This window comes from Myotis davidii, unplaced genomic scaffold, assembly GCF_000327345.1.
Source record: "Myotis davidii unplaced genomic scaffold, ASM32734v1 scaffold754, whole genome shotgun sequence".
Taxonomy (NCBI): Eukaryota; Metazoa; Chordata; class Mammalia; order Chiroptera; family Vespertilionidae; genus Myotis; species Myotis davidii.
Genome location: NW_006286241.1, coordinates 721,341 through 737,007, shown reverse-complemented (window position 1 = coordinate 737,007; position 15,667 = coordinate 721,341). Strand labels below are relative to the sequence as shown.

Below are 15,667 nucleotides of genomic sequence, written 5' to 3'. Positions count from 1 at the left end.
ACTATGCACTAACATAAAATTCTGAAAGGACAAAAAAAAAATCTATAAACCAAATTAGGAAAAAATGCAGAAGGATAATTATCTAATTTTAGGTACTTTTCCAGAAAAAAAAAAAAGTCACCCTTTTAAAAAGAAAAATCACAATGGAAACATAGATTTTATAATATAAAAATATAAAACTTTTTCACAAGAAATTATAATGTTCATGGGAGCATTGCTTCATGGAGCAACCTTGCTCTGCAAGGCAACATCTGGAAACTGAACCCAGAAATTTGTCAACAGAAGACCGATTACATTACTTACACGAAGCCATATTAAGATGCTATTATGATAATGTGGCTATCTACTGGTGTTATTTATTGACCTGAAAATATGACGTTGAGCCCTGGCCGGTGGGACTCAGTTGGCTGAGCGTCCTCCCATGCACCGAGAGGTCGCCGGGTTGCCTCCCAGTCAGGGCACATGCCCAGGGCTGCAGGCTTGATCTCCAGCGGTGGGTGTACAGGAGGCAGCCGATCAATGTTTCTCTCTCTCCCTCTCCCTTCTATGTCTCTCAAAAATCAATAAAACCATATTAAAAATGTGATGCCGATAAGACAGGAATTCCACTTTATAATTAAAAAATACTTTGACATGTGAACCACATATGAATATAGATTATCTCTAACTCTTAGTGTCAGGATTCGGAATTACATTTTGTTTCTTTCCCCAGATTTTTTGAATTTTCACAATGGACATGTATTTAAAACAAAAAAATAAAGTCACTTTGGTTTCTTAAAAATTCATAAGAGCAAAAAGAACTGAGAACAAGTTTTTGAAAATTTTAAAAAGGAACTGGAAACACACAAAATGAAACACAGGAAGATTAGAAATGTTATTTAATAAAGTGCTAGCCCACTCTCCATCATATCCCAATTTAATAAAAAATACAAGTGACTTGAAAAATAGCCACAGAAGAAGAAACAAATGGCCAATAGACATTATAAAGTATTCAATTTTGCTATTATTCAGAGAAATTCATAATAAAACCAGATTATAGTCAAATATTGATTGCATGCCTACTCTCTGCCAAATAGGGAAATCCATCCTTTATATTAATGGTCTCGATTAATCCTCCAATGTAAGTGTTTATTTCCTTTTCTTGGAGAGGTAAACATGAGTTTAATGATTTGCCTAAAGTCACTCCGATGGCGATTAGCCACACGCTCAGGCACAAATACAGGTCTCTCTACAGGGGTTGTTCTACCCACTGTGCAAAATTGCCTCTCACTTTTTTTATTTAGTCTCTCACTTCTCCCACTGATATGTGTGCATCTATACCATGAGCAGAATTTATTTAGAACTTGAACACAGCAACACACATTAATAGTCTTATGGGGGGTTCATCGTCTTTGGACCAAAACCATCCCCATTTAGACATCTCCACTAACGGAATCATCAAAAATTCAGATTTATGTACAAGATTATCATTCTATTATTCATAACAGTTAAAAACTGGAAACATCTTAAATGTCTTGTGCATACAAATGATTCAATTAAAATTATATTTCCAAAGCATTCAGTGATCTAGAAAAATGTTCATGAGGCAATATTAAGTAAAAAAGCAGATACAAAACTATATTTATAGTATAAGCTCATTCACAATATAAATGTAGGCTACATACACATTTACATGCACATAGAAAATTAACAATAGTTAGCTGGGTGGTATGTCCCAGAAAATGTTTTCTTTAATTCATCTTTGTATCTAAATGCCCTATATTGAGAATGCCTTACTCCTAGAGTCACAAAAATATAAATGTCATTAGTAACGTACATATGACTATCAGGTATTTTATTGCTACAATATTTTTTTCTGCTTTGCATATTTTGGGGGCTTTTTTTCTTTATTTATAATGATAATTTGCCTACCAACTTCCAATGTTCAAAAAGAATTTGATAAATGTACATGGACACGATCTTTTATCTGCCTTGAGCCAGTGGTATATTGAATGAAAGAATAGTTTGCAAAGTTGAAAGAGTAAACTTACAAGTTTCTGGGTTAGTCTGAGATTACATCTGTGGCAGGACGATTCTAGTGTCATACAAAAGGATAATTGACTTTAACCCATTTTCATAGAAAATGTAGGTAAATTCTGGCTTTACAGAAGCATGAACTTTCCCCTGTGTTTTTATATACCAGCAATAGTGTGTAATTGCACTGGCTTGAAATATAATATTTTACTATCATTAGGATTACAGCGATAATTGCTTTTTAAGAGAAAACATGACCCCTAATTTTTTATTCTTCTAGATTCTCATTTGACTTTTGGTAACAATTAGCAGAGTCTGACACCAGTCTCCTCTTACAGAATGTAATTTTTGTAGCATCTAAACATGCAGAAAAAAAACTAGTTCAGCCGGGTGTGTGTTCTTTACTTCAATTAAACTCACACAGTTGGATACCTACTGTTGCCAAAACAGTAATATAATTTATACATTATAGTCCACACAGTAAAACTACACTAAAAGTCATTTAACAATATTTATAACGCCATAAAGTACAGTGTTAAAATATATGAACTGCAATATGTACCAAAATTATAAAATTTGTTTCTCATCATCGGTGATTAAAACCGGGCTCATTGCTCTAGCCTCAATACCCACAGCCCTGGTGACAGATTAGAATTCAAATCTTAATGATCAATTTACAATTAACAAGATAGAAGTGAAACAAATTAAACCAACCATTATATATAACGAGGCCCAATGGACTCCCATTGTTCCTCTTAATTACAAAACGCAGATCACAAATCCACAATAGGCAAGGTTAGCCATCAATCCACCAGCCGAGCAACCCGGAGAGCGAGCGACAAGGATGGAAAAGAACAGAAGCAGAACCATCTCGCTCTGTTCTGCGCTCCCCGTCCTGTTCTTTCCAACGTGGGAGTGTTGAGGGGCTCAACTCCAGCACGTGCTCAGGACCAGCCCAGCCTCTCGGGGTGTCACAGGCCCGTTGGGCCACACTGCACCCCACACATTTCACGGCTGATTCATTCATCCATCCACGTGCCGGGGAGAGGGAACCCTTCTTACACTTTGACAAAGAAAAATCGCAGCAGCAGGAAGGTATTTAAATAGCTCCACTTCCCAAGTTCAAGAACTACCCTGCAACTGCAGGAGCTGTCAGCGCCTGGGGGATGAAGGGGGAGGGGAGCTGAGTGCATGTGAGCTTCAGGGAGCATCGGCCAGAATGTCTGCCTGGCGTCCACGGGAAGGGAACGGGTGAACTCTCTGGTCTGGCGGGCAAACTCAAGCGAGACAAAACGCACCCGGTGGGGGGGGGGGGCCGCCTCATTTTTAGTTTTTAAAGGGGACGTGCCAGTCACAGGCCCCGGGTTGGGGCACCGCAGCTGCAGCGTGGAATGCGCACAAGGCCAATCACAGGGCTTCAGAGGACAGAGGCAATAGGCACCGCTATGGGGGAGAAACACACACACCCGACACACACACATGCACACACGCACGCATGCACCACACATGCACATGGGAACCGCTTCTGAACACCTCCCCCTGAGGCTGGGGTGGAGAGGTGGAGTGCCCAGGCACAGCTAGCCCCAGCTGTCACTTTCCCAGTCATTCTGCCCGGGCCCCAGTCACATGACTAGATCTGTGAGTAAAGAGAAAGCTTATTTTAAATAACGAACCCATGGGTTTAGTGTGGGATTTTGGATAATGTGAAACTCTTAGAGAAATGCCACTAAGACAAGGGGGAGCAGTAAAAATGTGCTTTCAATTGCTGACAGATACAAAATAAGATACACCTACTTTCAGGAAAACTTTTACTGTAGAAATCAGAAGCAAACTTGGATTAAATGTACCACGTGGTTGAAATAGGCATTTTGGAGACTGAGTTCCGGAATGACAGCACTCCAAGATCTCCTCACTCAGAGTTCAGGGGAAATGACTAATCCCCGAAGTTTACGGTGTGGGAGGGCTTCCTGACGGTTTAATAAGTTTATAATCTTTATTCAAAAAGAAACACTCTGAGCTCTTCAAATGTTATAGGTGGTTTCAAAGCAGAAAGCAGTATCAAAACGGAATGTTACATTTTGCATGAATTTTGAAAATCTCACAGTCTTTACATAAAGTCAGGGGGAATGAGGCTGAATTGAAAAGTTTAAGGGTAAACAAACAAAAAACTCTAAAATTACAATTTACCCTGTGGATTATATTCTTGTGAGACACATAAGATACTTATTTTATAAAGTTGAGAAGCTGTTTAAAGTTTTAACACTAGTAAGGAACAAACCCTGGCCGGTTTGGCTCCGTGGATAGAACGTCGGCCTCTGGAATGGAGGGTCCCAGGTTCGATTCCAATCAAGGGCACATACCTATGTTGCAGGCTCGATCCCCAAATGGGGGCATGCAGGAGACAGCCGATCCATGATTCTCTCTCATCAGTGGTGTTTCTATCTCTCTCTCCCTTCCTCTCTGAAATCAATAGAAATATATTTAAAAATAATAATAATAAGGAACAATTTATCGAGTGTTTGCTGTTTGCAGGCCTTAGCTGGGGATCAGCTTGCGAAGTGACAGGCGGAGCTGTTTTAATTCCTCAGATTTACAAAACAAGGCACTGGCCAGGGCAAGACCCGAGTCACTACCATACCCACAGCTGACTTTGCCTTTACTACAAAGGTTTTCCTTGTGATAATGACTTTATGTCTCTCAGGAAATAGCCCTCAGACCCCAGCAACACCGATAGCAGCCAGGTGAAGCGAGGTCCAAGTGCCCACCCTCAGCACCATGCCAGCGGTGACACAGCAGCCACATGCGCCCCTGGTCCAGCGCTGCGCTTGGTGCTTTATGTCTGGATGTGTACCCGTGTCTCCCTCTCTAAATTTCCAGTTCCCACAGCAATCCCGAACACGGTGTTAGACATGTCCTTACACGGGGAGAAGCTGGGGTTGTGCCCATGGTTACGAAGCTACATGGCAGAGTGGACTCAAACCTGGGTCATCAACAAAGGGACAGGCTGGAACCAGAGTCAGTCAGGATTGGGGTGGGGAGAGCACCACATTTGATTCATTCATTCATTCATTCATTCATTCACTCATTCATTCAACAAATACATATTGAGCGCCTCTGTGTGTCAGATGAAAGAAACACATTCAATGGATTAAGCAGTGGTCAAGAGCTACAGGAATCGGAGCATGAGGAGCTGGGGTGGGGTTGAGGTTCAAGTTCGCTAGACCAGCACAGGGTAAGCTGACAGACCAGCAGCAGGATGAAAGGGGCCCCGGGAACAGGGCACAGGTAAACCCACTCACCTGACCAGTATGCCCACTTCTCCTTGGGGATTTAAAGATTAACTTTTCCCAAAAACGTTCCCATCATAACAACTTGGCCTGGATTTTTTTTAGCAGTAGATGTAAAATACTGCACTTGTAAGAAAGATCTTTGGTTTTGGAACCAGAAATACCTAAGGTGGGACTCTAGCTCTCCCACTCCCCAGCCATTTCAACACTCTGTGGATTGGTTTCCTCATCTGTAATACCTGTCTCCAGCTGTTGTGAGAATGAAATCATATTTACCGAGAATACAGCACCCCTTTCCCTTTTATCCACTTCAATTTCCTGAGTTATTCCTCAGAAAGCAAGATAATTAATCAATAATCACTCACAAAGCAATCTTAAAATAGGGTATTGTAAACCCCAGACCAATATAACTTTTCTTAAATTATATAATTCAGTTGGTTTGTTTCTAACGATTACCTATGCTTGGATCCATGTGAGGCAAAGCCAACATTTCTCATTAGGAACAGTTCCTGTTGATATTCTATAAATCTCTTTCATGACAAAATCACGTCGGTTTCCTTGTCAGACTTCCTGAAAATAGCTGGCATTGTGGGTCCTGAGCCTTCCCCTACCCAAACAAGATATTTAATTCGTATTTGCAGCCCGGCCGATGTGGCTCAGTGGTTGAGCGCCCACCTATGAACCAGGAGGTCAGGGTTCAATTCCCGGTCAGGGCACATGCCTGGGTTGCGGGCTCCATCCCCAGTGTGGGGCGTGCAGGAAGCAGCCAATCAATGATTCTCTCTCATCACTGATGTTTCTCTCCCTCCCTCTCCCTTCCTGAGATCAATAATTAGTATTGCTAAGAAGGAGCACGTGTCAGAGCAGTTCTCAGTGGCTATAAGAGCCCCTGCCGGCCTGTGGGCAGAGAGAACTGGAGTCCTAAGCCTCCGATTGCCCCAAAGACCCAGGGATGGGGATTCTACCGCTAAGCCAGCTCACTGATGGAGGAACCCCAGGTAGAACTCAGAGCGATCACATGCTCTGATCCACCCAGGAACGTTTCTGAATGAGACGCCTCAGTCAGTAGATGAGCTGCTGGGTCATACTGCTTGCTCTGTGCAGATCGAAGTGAGTTTCAGAAAAATACAGAAGGGAAGCTACGCAGGTAACTTTCTCCTTAGGTTATAGGGTAATGTGACATTTGATATCTAGCTAATTACATGAACGTTGCCTTTGATGGTTCAGTTCAAAGGATGCTGTCCAACAGCGCTCATTTACCAGAGGGAACCGCTGCTCAAACAGGTCAAATAAATTTCTCTGAGATTACTTCTTGTCAGAGCTGAGATGGGAACTCAGGCTTTTTACAATGTGGAATATAAAATCATTCATTCATTGAGATAATCTGATTACAAAGTATGCAGAAAAAATTCAATAAGATCCCAATCAGTGGGTTTCTGAAAGAGTAGTGTACATATAAAATGCACAGTGCCTGGCTCATTAAAATAAAATACTTTTAGAAAAGGAAGGAAAGGATGGTTTTAGGTTATTTATTTCAAAGTATCCCCTTTTATTCTATAGATACACATTCCAACTATTTTTATTTGACATAACGATGGCTTTTGTGTGTGTATAGCTAAAGAGAACTGTGATAATGGATGGAAATGTTACACGTAACAACGTAAGACTTGGAAACTGCTTGACTCATCTGCATCCTTTGTCACAAGGGTTGCCATGCCATCTTGACCTTTGTGTGGTGAAATTTCCTAGTTTTCAATCCTAACCATTAAAAAAGTCAAATAACAGCACAGATTCATAATTACGAAAAGAACACCCAGGTGTCTGTAAGGACGACTAAGAAGATGTTCATACAGAGAAAATATTTTCAAGGAAATATATCGCCACACACAGGAGTGCCCCCTTATCCATGGGGATATGGTCCAAGACCCCAGTGGATGCTTGAAAAATCTGTTTGTGTACATTCAGACCTTTGATAAAATTTAATTTATAAACTGGGCATAGTAAGAGATGAACAGGAACTAATAATAAAATAGAGTAACTATAACAATATACTATAATAAAAACCACATGACTGTGGTCTCTCTCACTCTTCCAACCTCTCGAAATACCTTATTAACCCGTGCTCCCACTTTCTCTTAAAGGGAGCACTTAGGACTTCTCTGTGGCGTGTCCGAATTGCCAGCAGCTCTAGTTTGGTGCTTTAAGACCATCATTAAGTAAAATAAAGGTGACTGCCCAGCTGGCATGGCTCAGTGGTTGAGCATCAACCTAGGAACCAAGAAGTCAAGGTTTGATTCCCGGTCAGGGCACAAGCCCAAGTTATGGGTTCGGTCCCCAGTGTTGGGCGTGCAGGAGGCAGCCGATCAATGATTCACTTTCATCATTGATGTCTCTCTCTCTCCCCCTCTTCCTTCCTCTCTGAAATCAATAAAAATATATATGTAAAAATAAAAGAGTAAAACTATGAACAAGGGGTGTCTACTGTATCTAATTTTGACATTTGACTGTAAAATAGTGGAAATGCTGTGCTTTAAAGAAAAATTACAGAATTTAAACAAACAGTGCTCTGAAAGTATTACATAATATCACCTACCTGCTCTTTTGAGAGATTTGTTCCAGTTTCTTGGCTAACGTACAGCACTCTTCCTTTAACTTTGTCAAAAATGCATTCTGGGAGGTCAGCAATGAATACTGTTCACTTTCTAGAAATAACAATAACCCCCCACCAACATAAGATGTTTATGGCTGTAGCTCTGCAGTGCTTCCATATGTAGAGTGTAAACGCGCTAAGACGCTACCCACATCCCATATGTTACGAGGTCACATTCGATGTCCTCAGTCAAAGGGCTGCTCACCTGGTGAGACTCTGAATCTTGCGAGACATTTATTTTTCGAATAATTACTCATCAGAAACATTTTTGATCACACCAGCGTGGTGTAATGTTTCAACATGTTACTAGATTACCCAATACCCCAGTGGAGTCATATATGCTTATATCTTGTAATATGCAAGATATGATATTTTTATTTGGACAATTTTACTATAAAGTGTCAACAATTATTACAATCAGATAACTCAAAGCTGAGGTATTGAGGAACTCTTCTATGCTGTCATTCATGCTTGATGTTTCGTGTCTGCTCGCATATTTCATTACCCACCCTGCCAACCTTGCATATCCCTTGCTCATTATGAAGGTGAAATATGTCATCTCATTTCACCGTCAACAGTATGAGCCTCAATGAAGATCTGGTCAAAGAGATTGAAGAGAGTGTGGTATTTTTGTGCAACGTAAGAGGAAGTGTTGTTAAGATGGTTCTACAGTTACATAATCTTATCTTGCTCGGGGATCGGCCCAACTCCACGATCACGAGGATCCTGCTAGCAGTGGAGGCAAACAATAACTTAGCCTCTAATTTCCTCCTTTTTTCTTTTCATGGAAAACATCGAGTAAGTCTGGCAAATTTTCATTCTTTTTCGTGACAAATTCTAGTAGGAGAAAGTCTCTAATAAAGTTGCTGGAGGAAATTACGTGACTCAATACAACGTTTGCCACTTCCTTAGTAAAGAGATTATTTAATGAATGGCTAACTTTTCATCTTAGAATGTGCGGCAAATTTTGACCACACCATCCAATCCAGTGGGCATTAAATCAGGTGAAAATCACCTTTAAGTGCGAGGCTCCCGAAGGCCCTTTATTTCTTTTCCCTTGTAGCAGAAAGCACTTACAGCACAATAAATCAAAGCACTGGAAAGTAAGCCACATTTTTTCTGCAAGAGGCGGATCAATGAAACTTTTGTTTTACCGGGACGATCAGCCTGGAGGATGTGTCGTGGAATCATAATGAGTTGCCACGGCCCTGTTGTGACTAACACTGTCTGCGAACGCACAACTCAGAAGTGCAAAGACCCGCATCCCGCCCCGACCGCACAAACCCAACTGCCTGTTTCAAAGGGCATTTTCCTTTCAAATGAAAGGTGAGGAGTTGCTGGCCAACTCGGCCTGCAGAACAGCGCCAAGGCGATGAAAGATGGCAATTTTTAGCCAAGCTGCCAGCTGTGGTCAATGCCTTGTATTAGTGAATTTCAACAGCAGTTGGGAGAACTTGAAGAATGCCACGATTACACATCACCCGCAACTGGGCTGGGGGGCAGGCGGGGGCGGCGTCCAAATGCTAAAAATGTTCGAAGCTGCAAAGATTAAATAAAGGAACGTATCCATTTGGAGCCGCTGAATGACATCCAGCTGCGACAGTGAATTAAGAACCGATTAATGGCGAAAGCTTTTCTCCAGTTTGGATGCGGAAGCAGACTCATTAGGCTCTTAGAGGCGCTGTAATGCGTGTTCTGTGGGAGCCGTTCCGCGCTATTCAGGAGGCTTTAACGGGGAGCTCGGAGCGCTTCCCGCAGAGCTTCGGATGCTATTTTCTTTCTGTAACATGTGTGCCCGCGAACCCAGCCAAAAACGAGCCCTTTGTTTTTCTACTTTGTTGTGGTCCCTCTCAGCTCTCCGTTCCTTGCACACAGGTAAATAAACTCATAATCCAGATGGTGCAGCAGATGTGAGAGCAGCACTCCGAAATCAACAGACAGTGGGCACTGCTTCCCACTCTCCCTTTTAAACGCTAACTAATATGTAATTCGGAATCTCCGGTGTAGTTAGCATCTGCTCCCTTCGGCCAGCCAAAGGTTACAGGTGTTTCTGATGTCATTTCACAGTGAGGCGTGGGCCCGGCTGGCGGGCGCGGGCCCCGTGCTGCCCCCCTCGCCCCCCACCTACCGGTCCTGTCATGCTGGGCCTCCATTTGCTGCATCTTCTGTGTCAGCTCCTGCTCCCTTTGCTGGGCCTGAAGGGCTTGGGCCTTTGCCTCGCTGCTGAAGCTCTGCTGAATGGCCTCTTTTTCCAGTCTGCGAGGCAGGGAGGAGACAGAAGTTAATCCACAGATGCACGCACCCCCATTCCTTCCCCACGGGCCACAGGGAGCTGAGACGCAGTAAATTGTTCCGCATAAGAAACAACAGTCTTTCCACTCCCTCCCTCCCCCTGCAATTAGGGGAAAATCCAAAGGACCTTTCGTACAATGTGAAGTACATTCCGTCCATCCAAGTGGACTCAGGACTCAACTTTCCACATCAAAAAACCGTGACAGCTGAGGGATGGTAGTTTGTAACCTTGAAACACAAACACCTTCTGCTGTAACTTTTCCTTAAATCCTCACCCGAGGATATTTTCCCATTGATTTTTAAAGAGAGTGGAAGAGAAGGAAAGGCAGGGAGAAATATTGATGTGAGAGAAACATCAACTGGTTGCCTCTTGCACGAGCCCCGACCAGGGCCCAGGCTGGGGAGGAGCCTGCAACCGAGGTACGTGCCCTTGACCGGAATCGAACCCAGGACCCTTTGGTCCGTAGGCCGACGCTCTATCCACTGAGCCACACCGGCCAGGGCTGCTGTAACATTCTTCATGTTTTGTGGCCCTGGTGAGTCTTTTATCTGGTGACTGGTTACTATTTCCCAAAGGTCCTGGAGCTAAAGGAACAGCAGGGCTCAATCCACCCAGACTGGAATTCTGTAAACGAAGCTTTGCAGGCCACTTCTACTTCCCTCCCAAAGGAAAATGGAATCTCAAATGTAATGTCTCCAGAGCTTCTATCTGGAGGCAAGGAAAGGATGTGCATGTTTTGTGGAATATTTTCACCTATCAGCCACGTCATGTGAACATGTATGAAATGAGTAACTTGCCCAGCACTTCATAATAGAAGCCCCTGTGGGTCACACAGAGAGAAAGTGCAGGAAAAGACGCTTTCTATACTATATACCCATACCCACACATGCTTACACACACACACATGCTCACACACACACTCACATACACTCACACACACATGCTCACACGCTCCCACGCTCCCACACACGCTCACATACACATACACACCCAAGCTCATACACATACCCACACATGCTTACATACACACACATGCTCACACACACACTCACATACACTCACACACACATGCTCATGCTCACACACACGCTCACATACACATGCACACCCAAGCTCATACACATACTCACACATGCTTACACACACACACAATGCTCACGCATACGCTCACATACACACACGCACATGCTCACACGCTCACACACATGCTCACACACATGCTCTCACACACACATGCTCACACAAGCTCACACACATGCTCACATACACACTCACATGCTCACATGCACACACTCACACATTAGGTTGGTTCTTCATACTCTAAATCTGGGTGAGTGAGATGAGGGTTTCCTTCAATTAACCAACTTAGCTCTTGCTAACGCCGATCCGCTTGCGGGCACTTCTCCTCCATGCTGCTTCAGTTTACTAACTGCGATATTGACGGCCTTGCCTTGCCAAACTGAAAATAAACAACTGCATAAAGCGATCTCTACTGGCGTATGTACCGCTGTGGGACCTCCGTTCACCGGCTTCTAATTATAGAGCAACATAAGGAAAGCCTGCATCGAGGCCGGTCAACACGGGTGGCAATGTTGTGGTGGAAAATTCCAGAAGGAAAATACACCCACACCTCACTCAAGCAGAATCACCAGGGGTCCTCCCTAATGTGAGGAGGGTCCCTTCCGGTGTTTCGAGTGACAACACCCCCTTGGGTTTGCTCCAAGGCCTGGCCTCGCGCTCAGTTCCAAACTCCTATATTTACCAAACGGACAGATGAGGCCATGCTTTCCTCCTCAGTCACACCACGGCTTTCCGGCCATGGATCATTGCATGTGTCTCTCTCTGTTTTCCTGGTCTCTCTCTCCCCAGCCCTTTCTCACCCGCCATCCCAGCCCTTAGCCCCCTGCTCAGTGTACATCACTCCTTCAAGCCTGCTCAGAATTCTCCCCTCTCCTTCCATTTTTATCTAGTGAACTCTACCCTGTCTGCAGTGTCCTCATGTATGTTGTGCGTGCAGACAACCGCCTAAGGCAGCCTTTATCGCACTTCCCTTACTGCTCTACACATCTGCTTTCTTTGTCATCTTTGTCTCTCTGTCCCTGAGCGCAGCTCAGTCCTTGGCACATGGCGCCTAGAAAATGGGCAGTGAGTGTTTCATGAATGGATGTCCTCCTGCCCTGAGCACAGGGGAAGGCAGCTGCAGTCTTGAAGGGAAGCCGGAGGGCCTGCTCGAGTCTTAGATGAGACAAACACTCCGTGAGACAGTGGCTGGAAGAGGCGGCTCTCATGGCAGCTGGGGCTGATGCTGCTGAGAGCACTGTGGGCTCTCACTGAGTCAGATCCCCATGCCAGACCCGCCTTAGAGCTGGGGGTACAGGCAGGGAGACCTGGGCTCTGTGATCTCTAGTAACTGGGTGACCATAAGATGCATTGTTAAAACCAATACCCACTGGAAGGGGGAAGGGCAGGATTAATCATTACACAGAGACAACAGTCATATCAGGACTCCCCTTTGCAAACTGGGGCTCTGTTTCCCTTCACAAAGGGGTTGCCAGTCTCCCATCAATGTCTGGAATGAGAAGGTGCCTAAGTACTGAAATCTGAAATTCAATGCAGAATAGGAACCATGATTACTGTGGGTCTCCCAATAAGACAATCTGAAGGAACACTCCACCCACAAATGCTTGAGTTCACACCAACTTTTGTTTCTTAAATCCTTGTCCAACGTTCACTCCATTTGAAAAACTACACCTTTTGGATAAAATTAAATGGTGAAGTATTGGTATTTGCTAACTTGCTTTGATTCTTGTTTTCTCTTATTAGTCTGACTTTATTCTTCCACTCTTTAAAAAAAATAATATATTTTTATTGATTTCAGAGAGGAAGGGGGAGAGAGAGGAGAGAGAGAGAAAGAGAGAGAAACATCAATGATGAGAAAGAATCATTGGTTGGCTGCCTCCTGCACGCTCCGTACTGGGGATGGAGCCCACAACCGGCATGTGCCCTGACCAGGAATCGAACCGTGACTTCCAGGTTCATAGGTCAACCTCCAGGTTCATAGGTCGACGCTCAACCATTGACCCATGCCGGCTGGGCAGGAAACCATTTTATAACACTCTAGGAGGAATGCATTAATGGATTGAAAGAACAAAAAACAAATAAGTTAGGCATCCAAGGAAGAAATTAGAGAAAATTTAAATGAATTCATTTAATATTTATTATGACTCTATTATGTGAAAGATACTCTACTAGGCACTGGGTCAAATAAAGGTAAATATAGCGTAGTCCTTATCCTGAAAGGACTGCGGAGAGAAGGTAGGAGAGAAATACACTACAGTAAAAGGCAATAGGGGGAAAACCACCAAAACATAGAGAAATGGGAGGTTATTTCCAGCTGTGGTTTGAGAGACTCATGGTTTTCATTCAGGCCTCAGACACGGGTGATCTCATTTAACCAGACTTGTGGTTGCCCCTATTTTACCAATCAGAATGAAAGCAGGGGGGGCAAAGAATTTCTTTGTTGTTGTTAAAATGAGACTGAAAGATTTATTCATAATCGCTAAGAACTGGAAACAACCTAAATATCCACTAAGTGCTAAATGGATAAACAAAGTGTGGTAGAGACTCACAACTGAACACTCGCCATAGCAGCAACACAAAGGGACAAGCTACGAGAACCGACGACACATGGATGAGCCTCAAAAGCATATCCTTAAAGAACTCAGGCACCATACACGTCTTGTAGGGTTTCACTTATATGACATTCTAGAAAATTACACCTGGAGTGACAGATTGCATTGCCAGGACCAGAGACAGGGGATGGGCACCAGGGAACCTTTTGTGCTGATAGAAATGTGATTATAATGGTTAAAACTGTGCAATCTGTCAAAATACATTTAATTGCACACTTAAAATATGGACTTCATTTTTTAAATATATTTTTATTGATTTTCAGAGAGGAAGGGAGAGGGAGAGATAGAAACATCAATGATTAGAGAGTATCATTGATCGGCTGCCTCCTGCACGCCCCCTACTAGGGATGGAGCCCGCAACCCGTGCACATGCCCTTGACCGGAATTGAACCGGGACCCTTCAGTCCACAGGCTGATGCTCTATCCACTGATCCAAACCAGCTAGGGCTAAAATTATGGATTTTTGTGATATTTACATTTACCTCCATAGAGCTGATTTTTTAAAGGAGCGAATACACTAAAAAAAAAAAGGAACATCCCTTTCCTCCAAGTTACCCATGTTGCCTGCGATCACATGTGCATATGCGGGCCACCTCCTTGTTTTCTTGACAATTAAGCATGAAAAGGTGTCATCAGGGCCTGGAGAGGCCTCACACATGGACTAAGGAAACACAGGGGTTCAGTTGCTCCTTTTTCCAATAAGACCATGTAAGCAACCAATTCCTCATCAAACTCTCACCTACTAGTGTTACAACCAATGACGACTTTTCTACTCTAACATACTTTCTTGTTCATTAGTTAATATTGTGCTGTAAGGAAGAGTTTTCCCTCCTCCCTGTATTAACTCACTGGTATCAGCATGGAGTCATGGATAATCCATGAGGATCATTATTTATGTTCATCTCACCCCAGATTTGGCCCGTGGGAACCACTTTCAGCTGGTTCCTGCCTGATACCTCTCCATTATTCTCGTGTCCTTCTATCCCCACAAGATGCTCCAGGCTCATCTTATTTATTTATGGAGAGGCCTCACACATGGACTAAGGAAACACAGGGGTTCAGTTGCTCCTTTTTCCAATAAGACCATGTAAGCAACCAATTCCTCATCAAACTCTCACCTACTAGTGTTACAACCAATGACGACTTTTCTACTCTAACATACTTTCTTGTTCATTAGTTAATATTGTGCTGTAAGGAAGAGTTTTCCCTCCTCCCTGTATTAACTCACTGGTATCAGCATGGAGTCATGGATAATCCATGAGGATCATTATTTATTTTTATGTTCATCTCACCCCAGATTTGGCCCATGGGAACCACTTTCAGCTGGTTCCTGCCTGATATCTCTCCATCATTCTCGTGTCCTTCTATCCCCACAAGATGCTTCAGGCTCAGCTTATTTATTTATTTTATTTTTTATTTTTTATTTTCTGTTATAGTTTACATCCAACATTACTTTGTATTGGGTCCAGGTGTATGGCATAGGGGTTAGACAATCTCGTCTTATATGTCCTTGTGCCATTCTTGGATGCAGTACTTGTCCAAGGAGCTCTTGTGCCTTCTAGTGGAGAATGGTCTTTAGAAACCAAGATCTGTCACTAGGTGGTGCTCACTGCTACTGAGAAGGCTGCTTCTAGGTCACCTTAGTAGACACAGCCCGGATATGAACATACACACACATAGGTAAATATGACTATCTTTTCATATGTGTTTATGTGATTACATATATATATTT

General features: G+C 43.3%; 1 protein-coding gene across 1 annotated transcript in view; it reads right to left on the bottom strand.

Annotated features, from left to right (window-relative positions):
* Nucleotides 1–7,788: 7,788 nt before the first annotated feature.
* LOC102770638 (serologically defined colon cancer antigen 8 homolog) overlaps nucleotides 7,789–15,667 on the bottom strand; it is a gene marked incomplete at its 5' end in the record, with an annotated part of 117,418 nt that continues 109,539 nt past the window's right edge. The window contains 2 exons of the mRNA XM_015559921.1: nucleotides 7,789–8,002; nucleotides 10,079–10,206. Of these exons, the coding sequence (XP_015415407.1) occupies nucleotides 7,890–8,002; nucleotides 10,079–10,206 (241 nt within the window). The remainder of the gene's footprint in view (nucleotides 8,003–10,078; nucleotides 10,207–15,667) is intronic.